The 12,629-nt window shown below is 42.3% G+C and overlaps 1 protein-coding gene across 1 annotated transcript in view; it reads left to right on the forward strand.

Annotated features, from left to right (window-relative positions):
- The window catches only part of si:ch73-173p19.2 (V-type proton ATPase 116 kDa subunit a 1), a 36,309-nt gene that overhangs the window by 5,567 nt on the left and 18,113 nt on the right, over nt 1-12,629 (forward strand). The window contains exons 8-13 of the mRNA XM_048266936.1: nt 48-141; nt 2,953-3,165; nt 4,164-4,314; nt 5,282-5,415; nt 5,662-5,822; nt 6,479-6,587. Of these exons, the coding sequence (XP_048122893.1) occupies nt 48-141; nt 2,953-3,165; nt 4,164-4,314; nt 5,282-5,415; nt 5,662-5,822; nt 6,479-6,587 (862 nt within the window). The remainder of the gene's footprint in view (nt 1-47; nt 142-2,952; nt 3,166-4,163; nt 4,315-5,281; nt 5,416-5,661; nt 5,823-6,478; nt 6,588-12,629) is intronic.

Below are 12,629 nucleotides of genomic sequence, written 5' to 3' on the forward strand. Positions count from 1 at the left end.
TCTGTGGCCAAACAACCCCCCGTGTCTCTCTCTCCCTCCTCGTGTAGCTTCCATGCTGGTCTGTATCCCTGCCCAAACGCACCTGCTGCCCGGAAAAACATGAGGGTCAACGTCAGCACTCGTATCTCAGACCTCAAAATGGTAGGCCATGACCCCATGACCGAACTAATGGACCATGATCAAAGTCAAAGTCAAAGTCTGCTTTATTGTCAATTTCTTCACATGTCAAGACATACAAAGAGATCGAAATTACGTTTCCCACTATCCCACGGTGGAGACAAGACATATTTTACCAATTAGGTCCACAGACAAACATAACATTCAAGTAAACAATATAAAAAGTAAAAATAAGAAGGCACATACAATGAAGAAAATAAGAGCAGCAAAATTTGGGTTGAAATTGTGCAATTGTGCATACAGTAGACAGTCAATATAATAGTGCAAAAGTCAGGCCAATAAATGGCTGAGGTAGTTCTGTTTGACCTAAGTATGCAAGTGGCATAGTGGTGCAAGTTATGTAAGAGCAGCAGAAGTGTGTTCAGAAGTGTTTTCAGGACAACAGGACAACAACAACAAGTTGCAAAGTGTGCAAGTGTACAAGTGGAGTAGTGCAAGTGGAGTAGCGCAAGGCAGCCATTGTGGGTCCAAAGTCCAGGATGTTGTGTAGCTGAGGGTGGAGGGGGGAGAGGGGGGAGAGAGTTGAAGATGATGGTGTAATAATAAGGACATTCTTGTTCATGCATGGCCTCTAAGATAATGTAGCCATGTCATTGGCACAGGGATCTGCATAACCTGATAAAGATAAAGTAGCCACATCATTAGCACAGGGATCTGCATAACCTGATAAAGATAAAGTAGCCACATCATTAGCACAGGGATCTGCATAACCTGATAAAGTAGCCACGTCATTAGCACAGGGATCTGCATAACCTGATGAAGTAGCCACGTCATTAGCACAGGGATCTGCATAACCTGCATTCATAATCAGTACATATTTCATCTGTAGCTTAATTCTCATGGCTTGGTGATTTGGGAATAGCACCCACTTTTGCACTGATGCCTGTGGAAGGACGTATGGACAATGAACGCATAGTGAGATCGAAAGACCAAACAACATGGCTATGGAGCCTATGAGCAAGAGATCCTGACAGTAGTGTTGAGTACTGCCTGTGAGCAGGAGAGCCTGACAGCAGTGCTGTTGTAGTGTTGAGTACTAGTGGAGAAGGAAGCAAAGCAAGTTCATCTCTGGCGCTGTGTTTCCGTACACAAAGGTACATACACATGTGCAGAGTGCTTCATCCTGTTGCCCTGTGTTTCCGTACACAAAGGTACATACACATGTGCAGAGTGCTTCATCCTTCATATCCATTATGCCCCCAAACTATGGAACACCCTGCCTCTGTACATCAAGCAGGCGAGTTCAGTAAATATTTTTAAAAAGATCTGAAAACATACCTGTACAGGAAAGCTTTTAGTTAACTCATCTTATCCTGTAGACTACATTTTCAGATTATTCTACATCTGCTACTATTGAGGGCTTAGCCAGCCAGAAGCAGATGGGCTCCCCTATTAAGTCAGGTTCTGCTCAAGGTTTCTTCCTGGAATATGGGAGTTTTCCTTGCCACAGTTGCCATATATGGCGTGCTTGTGGGGGTAAGAGGGTTAAGGCTGCCAGTCTTATGACGTCATTTTCTATATTTTTGATATGTTGCTGAGTAGATCATAAACAGCAAAGAAAAATGATTAATAATGACTGACTGACTATCATTGTGTTACATGCTTCAAATGTAAAGCACTTTGAGCTGCATTCTGTGTATGAAAGGTGCTATACAAATAAAGCTTATTATTATTATTATTATCCTGTTGCCCTGTGTTTCCGTACACAAAGGTACATACATATGTGCAGAGTGCTTCATCCTGTTGCCCTGTGTTTCCGTACACAAAGGTACATACACATGTGCAGAGTGCTTCATCACATACACATTGGGAGAGGTTTTAGATGCGTAGCAGAAAAGGCACTAATGAAAACTGCACACAACTCATTAAGAGGAATATAACACAAATATGGTCATAATCAAGCAGTATGCCAAGGGATAAGAAGGTAGCAGGAGACAGCATCTCCTAAGAGTGCCCTTAACCCATAGGGCTCACTGTAGGACACTCAGGGCCCATTTCTCAGTCCTGGATTAAGCCCAGTCCAGACTAAAGATTTTAGTCTAGAACTAGAGTTAATCCATATTCAGGAAAAGGTCCCATAGTGTTTAATTGTATCCATAGCCTACATGTAAACTCTTAACAGTCCCATAGTGTTTGATTGTATCAAAGTCAAAAGTCAAAGTCAAAGTCAAAAAGTCAAAGTCAGCTTTATTGTCAATTTCTTCACATGTTCCAGACATACAAAGAGATCGAAATTACGTTTCTCACTATCCCACGGTGAAGACAAGACATATTTTACCAATTTAAGTCCACAGACAAACATAACATTCAAGTAAACAAAAAAGTAAGTAAATAAGTAAAGGTATCCATAGCCTACATGTAAACTCTTAACAGTCCCATAGTGTTTAATTGTATCCATAGCCTATATGTAAACTCTTAACAGTCCCATAGTGTTTGATTGTATCCATAGCCTACATGTAAACTCTTAACAGTCCCATAGTGTTTAATTGTATCCATAGCCTACATGTAAACTCTTAACAGTCCCATAGTGTTTGATTGTATCCATAGCCCCTAGTGTTTAATTGTATCCATAGTGTTTAATTGTATCCATAGTGTTTGATTGTATCTATAGTGTTTATTGTATCCATAGTGTTTGATTGTATCCATAGTGTTTATTGTATCCATAGTGTTTAACTGTATCCATAGTGTTTGATTGTATCTATAGTGTTTAACTGTATCCATAGCAACTACAACTCTTCTCTTATTCTCTGGGCCTCCCCTCTGTCTGGTCCAAAGATCCTGAAGAAGACCGAGGAGTACCGTCAGAACGTCTTGACCGCGGCCGCTGGCCACATCCAGGACTGGAGCACCAAAGTGAGGAAAATGAAGGCCGTCTACTACACCCTGAACCTCTGCAACATCGACATCACACAGAAGCTGATCGTGGCCGAGATCTGGTGTCCGGTGTCTGACCTCGCGTCCGTGCAGGCCGCCCTGATGAAGGGATCTGTGAGTAGAACTGCCTGAGAGAGAGAGGGAGTGTCAGAAAGAGAGAGAGAGAGGGAGAGTGTCAGAAAGAGAGAGAGAGAGAGACAGAGAGAGAGAGGGAGGGAGTGTCAGAAAGAGAGAGAGAGAGAGAGAGAGGGGGAGGGAGAGGGAGGGAGTGTCAGAAAGAGAGAGAGAGAGAGAGGGAGAGGGGAGGGAGTGCCAAAGAGAGAGAGGAGGGAGTGTCAGAAAGAGAGAGAGAGAGAGAGAGAGAGAGAGAGAGAGAGAGGGAGGGAGTCAGAAAGAGAGAGAGAGAGAGAGAGAGAGGGAGGGAGTGTCAGAAAGAGAGAGAAAGAGAGAGAGAGAGGGAGGGAGTGTCAGAAAGAGAGAGAAAGAGAGAGAGAGAGACAGAGGGAGTGTCAGAAAGAGAGAGAGAGAGAGAGAGAGGGAGGGAGTGTCAGAAAGAGAGAGAGAGAGAGAGAGGGAGGGAGTGTCAGAGAGAGAGAGAGAGAGAGAGAGAGAGAGAGAGGAGGGAGTGTCAGAAAGAGAGAAAGAGAGAGAGAGATTGAGCACATTTTTATAGAGGGGGCTCGGGATGAGTGGTTCTTAATCACAGTTTATGTTCGTGAGTGTTCACTTCACCGCCTGCCGCAGTCGACTTAATGGAGCTACCGACAAATTGTTTGTTGCTTATTTGGAATCCCTTTTAACATAATTCAGTCGGCAGACACAAGGAAGAGTAAGGAGGTATTTAATAAAGCTGAGGCGAAGCCTGGTGTTGCAAAACAATTCGATCAAAGGCGAGGCAGGAGGACTTCAGAATGAGGCCATTTACACGGACACTCCTGGCTCTTTACAGCCCATATGAGAGGATTTCATTATTTAAATTCGAGCCAATCTTGTCTATGTGTGTCTGTGTGTGTCCGTGTGTGTGTCCGTGTGTGTGTGTGTGTCCATGTGTGTGTGTGTGTGTGTGTGTGTGTGTGTGTGTGTCCATGTGTGTGTGTGTGTGTGTGTATTAGGAGCAGAGTGGCTGTAGTGTGAACCCTGTTTTAAACCGCATCCCCACTAGCCACACGCCCCCAACCTTCAACAGGACCAACGCCTTCACCGCGGCCTTCCAGAGCATCATCGACGCCTACGGAGTGGCCGACTACCAGGAAATCAACCCAGGTGATACACACACACCATAGGAACGAAATCAACCCAGGTGATACACACATCACTATAGGCACAAAATCAACCCAGGTGATACACACACACCATAGGCACAAAATCAACCCAGGTGATACACACACACTATAGGCACCTAATCAGCCCAGGTGATACACACATCACTATAGGCACGTAATCAATTTATTATCATCAATGCATCTATTAACGATACAGCATTTACACTTGCAAACATATATGGCCCAAACAGTGATGACCCAACTTTCTTTCATAACTTCTTCTCTTTACTATCAAATTCCAACAACAAAGTCCAACAACCTATTATAGCCAGAGACTTTAATACAGTAATCAACCCAACAATGAACCGCTAACCAGTAGGCCACGACTGCCCCAACAGTCAGCAGACAGCATGTGTGTGTGTGTGTGTTATGCTGTACAGTACCTCTGGAACTCTGGAAACAAATTTATTTTGAGAAAAAGTAAAAGCTCATATATAGTAATAATAATAGTATCTCATAAAGAAATAAATATTTTCAACAAAAACACGTCGCTCACAATTATTAGCACCCCTGCTTGTAATACCTTCTTAAGTCTCCCTTTGCCAATAAAACAGCTTGTAATACTCTTACAGTATATGACACCCCATACAGTTGGAGAATACAAAGCAAGGAATTTAAGACCTTTCCTCTCGTTTGAGATTACAATAAATAACCAACAGATTATTTATTACACCTGTTTTTAGTCAACTTTAGCAGATAGCTAAATAATGCCAATAACTCTGGAGGGTCCTGCATGTGTAACTAATTCACCCCACCTGTAGATGTGAAATGTCGGTTCATGTGCTGTGTGCTCAGCTCTCTCCACCATTGTGTGTGTGTGTGTGTGTGTGTGTGTGTGTGTGTGTGTGTGTTGTGTGTGTGTGTGTGTGAGTGTGTGTGTGTGTGTGTGTGTGTGTGTGTGTGCTCAGCTCCCTACACCATTGTGACGTTCCCATTCCTCTTCGCCATCATGTTCGGGGACTGTGGTCACGGCCTCGTCATGAGTCTGCTGGCCGTCTGGGTCATCTACCAAGAGGAACACTTCCGCCATTTAAAGAATGAGGTAAAACATGACTGAATGAGAGAGAGAGAGAAAGAGGTTTTACAGTTTTACAGTCTAGTACTACAAGAGTGTGGAAAAGTGTGGAAGAGTAATCATCTAAAGAGAGATGTGAGTGTGTAAGAGCTCTGTGTAAGCTCTGAACTTCTTAATAAAACCTCATTAATAAAACCTCATTATTTTGCACATCTTTGAGAAGCCCATATTGTGGGACGGTTTTCATTGTGTTGCAAATAAACTGGTGTGCAGCTGATCGATGTGTTGGTGGGCGGACGCTACATCTTGCTGCTCATGGGCCTTTTCTCCATCTACACGGGCCTCATCTACAATGACTGCTTCTCCAAGTCCTTCAACATCTTCGGGTCCTCCTGGAGCGTCAGGCCCATGTTCTACCCCCACGGGCCCTGGACGTGAGTGGCCTGTGCTGTTGTGTCATGTGACTATGTGCTGTTGTGTCATGTGCTGCATCATGTGACTGTGCTGTTGTGTCATGTGACTGTGTGCTGTTGTGTCATGTGACTATGTGCTGTTGCGTCATGTGACAATGTGGTAAATGCCTGCTGAAAATAAACTCTAATAAACTCTACTTAGTGTGCAAACAACTACAACTGCTGAATGACGTCACAAAATAATTCCAATGTATGGATCCACAAGTATATACTAGAGCATAAACAGATAAGTCATCTTTACGATGTTGGATATTGAGTGTCTGAAATATGCTCTGGAGCTAAGCAAAGAATGAAGTTGAGATGGAAAATAATTCATATATGAACTTCAAAAGGAATGATCAAATGCATTAGATTGCATTGTGTTGCATCGCTGTGGGAGAGGTCAAGTGAAGCCATCACAATCATTTGATTTCTTGATCAGTTGTGAAAGTGCAACATGTTGCCCAGCGGAAGATTCCCATATAAAAGCTGAAAGTAAACGAGTTCCCTTTGATGAGCTGCTCCCTCAGTAGGTCCCTTTCCATTGCAACGGAACTTTTCCTTCGAAGGACACTCTCTTATGCTGAAAAACATCCAAGCAGGACTCTAATGGTTTATGTGTTCTGTCTTGTCATCAGGAATGACACTCTCCATGGCAACGCTCACCTCCAGCTGGACCCTGCCGTGCCCGGCGTCTTCTCCGGGAGTCCCTACCCGTTCGGCATAGACCCGGTGAGTGAGGGAGAGGCACTCTGAATACGGTGGAGAACAGCTGGGTCTTGCACAGACGCTCTCAGTGCTGCAGGGTTAGGTCAGTGCTGCAGGGTCTGTGTTGCAGGGTCAGTGCCGCAGGGTCTGTGCTGCAGGGTCAGTGTTGCAGGGTCAGCTTGCATGCATAGCAGTCGTGGCCTACTGGTTAGCTTGGACTTGTAACCGGAGGGTTGCCGGTTCGAACCCCGACCAGTAGGCACGGCTGAAGTGCCCTTGAGCAAGGCACCTAACCCCTCACTGCTCCCCGAGCACCGCTGTTGTTGCAGGCAGCTCACTGCGTCGGGATTAGTGTGTGCTTCACTTCACTGTGTGCTGAGTGTGTTTCACTAATTCACGGATTGGGATAAATGCAGAGACCAAATTTCCCTCACAGGATCGAAAGAGTATATATACTTATACATGCATGTGACAAGTGACTAGTTTGACTAGGCTCTCATTAAGGGGGAGAAATTCCTGTCCTATCCACTAGGTGGCATCCTTTGTATCTCTCTGTAGTCCTGAATCCTTATTTTTCTCCGTCACATTACATGTAATGCAGCACTTCTCCAAGTGTGGGGCGGGCCCCCCCTAGTGAGGAATAAAGATATGACAGATGGGGTGCAACAAACAGGAGGGAATTTGTCTGTTTGTGCCTATCTTTACTAATGGCTTTCTTCTTTGCCAAGGAAGATCGATCGATCAATCAATCAATCAATCAATGCCTTTATTTGATCATACATTCAAAACGAAATACACAAGCTGCACACTCATAGCAGTCATAAACAGGCCTGTAGAAATGAACACAATATCAGATCCAGGGGACTGAGACCGAAAATGTAACGATGAACCACAATGGGAAAATAACATTTTAATGTTATCATTTAGCTAGGGTGATGGAGTCAGGTGGGGCTTGGAAATTCCCCACCTCCAAAGTGGGAATGATGGATAAGGATTGAGTACCATAAGATTGAGTACCACTGCATTAATGGACTAATCAGTAAATCAACTGGATAAGATTGAGTACCACTGCATTAATGGATTAATCAGTAAATCAACTGGATAAGATTGAGTACCACTGCATTAATGGACTAATCAGTAAATCAACTGGATAAGATTGAGTACCACTGCATTAATGGATTAATCAGTAAATCAACTTGATAAGATTGAATTTTAATATTCCATCTGACCATTATATGATGTCAATTGTAGCAGTTGACCTCCTGGATATATATATATACACCCCACCCATCCAATACAGAATGCAATGGAATGCAGCCCTGTATACAGACAGACAGACAGACAGACAGTGATCCTTCAGATAGGAAATTCATCTTGCACCATACAGCTTGTTAGATAGACAGACAACAACAGGACCACAAACCACAAAACAACACTACACAACACCACTACACACACACACACACACAACAACACTACACAACAACAACAACACCACAAACAACACCCCCACACAACAACACTACACAACAACACTATACAACACCACTACACAACAACCCCACACAACAACACCAAACAACAACACTACAAAACAACCCCACACAACAACAACACAACAACCCCACAACAACACCACACAACAACACCACACAACACCACTACACAACAACACTACACAACACAACAAAGTGTAGTATCATGTAGCGCCACTAGACTCAATTAGATCAATGGTAAAGTGCAATATCATCAGACATGTTAATATTATACCAAATCAGTGGTAAAGTGCAATATCATCAGAAATGTTATTATTATACCAAATCAGTGGTAAAGTGCAATATCATTAGACATGTTAATATTATACCAAATCAATGGTAAAGTGCAATATCATCCGAGGCCGGTTAGTTTGGAAGGACAGCACCCTAAACCTTCTGCCTGATGGCAGCACCTCATACGCCTGGAATGGGCTCTGTGCACTAGCTTACTGGAGGTCGACAAACCAGTTTCCTGTTTGTTGACATTGCTGTCAACAAGCACCTGAGGGGTATTCCAGAAAGCAGGTTTACTGGCTTAACTGGGTATGTTAACACAGAGTTAGCGGTAAACCTGGGATTTCAGTTCCAGAACGCTCAAATATGATCAGGCTATGTAAGTAACTATGGTAACATAGGCTCTGAACTGAACTGGGTATGTAAACCCAGAGTAAACGGTAAACCTGGGATTTCAGTTCCAGAAAGCTCAAAAATGATCAGGCTATGTAAGTAACTATGGTAACATAGGCTCTGTACTTAACCTGGTAGGGGGTAGGTTTTGTTCAGGTTATGTTCAATTATGTGCGGTTATTTCAGTGCATGTTCAATCAGGCCGCTATTTTTACACTTGTCACACAATGGCGTTTCATTTTGACGAAGGTCCGATTGACAAAGAAGCACAAAATCATGTAATATTCATCCGTGCAATTCACCGTGAGAGGGCGATAAGACCACGACATCACATGATAGCCTATCCATTATTTTCCAAACGAGTTTTTCAAGAGCGCTAGAGTTTTTCAGCTGAATCCTAAATATAGGCTACTTGAAAAGCAGCATGGTGGATTAGAATAGAATAAAATAAATATTTAATATAGGACACCATAGTGGACATTTGTGTTTGGCTCACCAGACAGATGGACAAACAACATCTCAGACACATTGAAGATATCATTAAAACAAGTACAGTACAAAAAAGGGGAAACATAGCCTATAGAAAATTGATAAATAAGTTTAAATATAGCTGTACAGCTCAGCCGGGTATGCATGTTGTCACTAAGTTTGGTTAAGAATGCTGATGGCGTTTTGGGATAAAATATTTTTTTAATAGGCTACACACGCTCTCCGACTGGGAGTTTTTGTAGTGTTGGAGACGCAGAGCATATCGGCAAGCTGTCGGTCAGTGCGTAAAGTTTGCCTTGCGCTAAAGCAGTCCCTGCGCAACTTCATTCGTTTTCCTGGACACAAACCCACGAGGATCATTAATGTGTAGTTTCACCAACTGGCAGGTCAGCATCACTTATTAAATTTTCCAAATGTGCACTGAAATGTGTCCAATAGGCTACCCATGCCTTCCGACATTAACCCTTCCCAAGATGGAGCGCAAAAGTTTAACTTGGCCCACAGCTGCAGAACCCGTGTTAAAATAGAAAATTACATGTGAATTACAAGAATTCTATGGCCCACTCAATCTGTGACAAGGTAGGCTAGTTTAAGAAAGCATCATTCAAAGCAGTCAATACAATACGTGATGTCCAGTGAATTATTTAATTGTGCCTTTGACATTAAATAGGCTATCCTAAACGTACGCATTTACACGGTCAGTTAGGCTATTCTCTGCCAAGCAAGGTCGGACGCAGGCTTTAAGTATTGCTCTTTTTTTTGTTATTACAGTTCTCTCCTCGTAAGCCTCGACTACTCCGCCTCTGAAAAATACGGTGCTCTTCGTTTTACGGTTTCACTCATTGTTTCGACTCTCAATAGATGATGCCTTTATAAGTTCGCCGTGAACGCGCACAACTTTAGGTTATCTAACACAGGGTTGATTGAACTAACTGGTAACCGGTGTTTTGGAACCGACAGCTCGGGTTTAGTCGCCACAGGTTCAGACAACCCAGAGGTTAAGTTTTATCTCAGTGTTTGTTAAACCTCCTTTCTGGAATACCCCTCTGAAGAGGACTGCTTCAGTTGAACCAAAACGTGTGCTCACCGAAAATCCTTCCCTCCTTATATTGTGTGTCACACAGCAGTGCTTCTTAAAGTCGCCCACGGTCATTAAGACTTGTAGACTTGCGCACATTGTATTTTTTAAATTTTGGAACAAATAAAGCACTCCACTTCAGGGGGGTATTCCATCAACCTCGCTAATGAAGGCGGCGCTTAACAGAAATAGCCTGGCTTGAACTAGCGTAGACTTTCACTTGGGGATGAAGCCATTCCATTAACTCAAGTTAGCGGCATCTTGGCCTCGTTTATTCAAGCAAGGTTTAGTTCAGCTTCATCTCTGCTCGTGCACGAGGTAGAACAGTAGACCAAAACAGTAAATTGACAAAAAGAGGTTTTGGAGAATAATGATATATTTAAAACAACCATGCTAATGGTTTGAAATCAATTCCGAGTTTGATTGGCTTCACTCTTGAACACATAGATTATACAGTCTATGCTTGAACAAAACTAGTGAATGAATAAATAGTATAAACTCAAAAACAACTTTGACATATATTCAAAACTATCTATAGCCTACGTTCTTAGATTAAAAGAATTCACTCCAAATTATTGTGTAGGTGTAGGTGGTCATAAAATAAATTAGTATTAACATAATAGCCTATTGTCTCCCATCAGTCCCAAAGTGTTTGAAATATAATTATCTGAAATGCAATGGCTTTCAATTTGTCATTTTTGCCTACCGCTAGCCGTCTGTGTACACTGTAAAAAACGAGATCTCTGTGGACAGCCCAGGCTCCAAAAACAGCAACAAAAACAACCTGGGCAAACCTAGCCCATAAAAACATAACAAACTGTTCCAGCAAATCACAGACGAGATGCTCGGGAGGGAGGGGGAGGAAGTAGCGAGCTAACTCTCTGTTTTGTTTGAATGTCAACAGAAGTGACGTTACCCAGCATCGCTTAAAGCACCTTTAACTATCCTGTGTCATTTATTTTTGTTACATGTGAGAAAGCATTAAGAAGTGCCAAGGCAGGAGTTCCTCTAGTGGATACAATGGGTGTCCCTACTTGCATCAATTTAGGGAAGTTTCCAAATGTAGTGTTGATAGAATAATGTTAGAAATAAAACTTTCCAAAAGTAAATGTCTGTGTTTCCAAATGTTTCCAAAGGAAAATGTCTATGTTGATAGAATACTGTTAATAAAACTACCCTTGCATCGCATTGCAATAGTTATACTTTGTTCCCTGTAGTTGGTATTAGGCATATAAGCTACGGCAGCGGCGGACTGATATTACCAAGGCTACTACTAGGTGTCCCGATTGGAGTGCACTTCTCTGTTTACTTTTTGGACGCAGTACTACTAATCAGAGGAAGTAAAATTCCACTGCTGCTGAGAAACTAGTCCCTCAAAATGTAATGCGATCATTGAGATGCAAGGATAGTTTTATTTCTAACATTACTCTATCAACACAGACATCAACACAGACATTTACATCGATAGTCTGGTGTTATAATTTATTTGCCTCAGGTGTACTGTGGAGTGGGTAAGACTGTTTTTAGTGGCAGGCTAACACATACTACTGACTTGCATTAGCTTAGCACCTGCGAGCTCTGCAACTAGAAGGACTGGATGAAACGTGTTGAAAATGGCCTCCACTGATAAATATCACACACTGTAAAAAATAAAAAGTTAAGATAACTAAAAAATGTAACGCAACCAGCTGCGAAGCATTTTCAGGTTTACTCAACTTTAGGCCTGTGTAGTTGTGCTGACCAGGTTTTCAGAGTTCATACAAAGCAGTGTTTTAAGTTTCTTCACCTTTGCTTTGCAAGGGCAAATAAAGTATACGTGTAACTAAGCTGAAATTGAAAAAATAAGTCAGGTAAACTATCACCTCAACTTTGGAAAGCAGGTTAGCACAACTAGATGGTAACTTAAGTCAAGAAAACTTACAAATCCTTCGCAGCCGGTTGCGTTACATTTCTAAGTATGTACAGCTTCCTTTAATCTTTAGTTAAAACTATGCTCTTTAAGTTTATTGAACTACGTCAAGTAATAAAAGGCAATTGTCTATTGTATGTATAACTTATCACTCGGTTACAAGACAGACAGAAGAAACAATGAATTCTTAAGTAAAGAACACAACTTTTTATTTTAAACTTATTTTAAAACACTGTCCTGTCACTGTCTTTGCGCTCGTGACAAATGTGACTTCAACACACCTGGAGTTCTGACAGTGCAAACGCACTGAGGATAGAGACAGGGCAACGGACTAGTGCGTCCTTGATAGTGGCAGAACAGGTAGTGCTTCAGAAGAATGTCAAGGCTGAGACTCTCAAATCCACACAGTTTACATTGCATTCTAAACCTGCAAACACAAAAAA

The sequence above is a fragment of the Alosa alosa genome, chromosome 16 (assembly GCF_017589495.1).
Source record: "Alosa alosa isolate M-15738 ecotype Scorff River chromosome 16, AALO_Geno_1.1, whole genome shotgun sequence".
NCBI lineage: Eukaryota > Metazoa > Chordata > Actinopteri > Clupeiformes > Clupeidae > Alosa > Alosa alosa.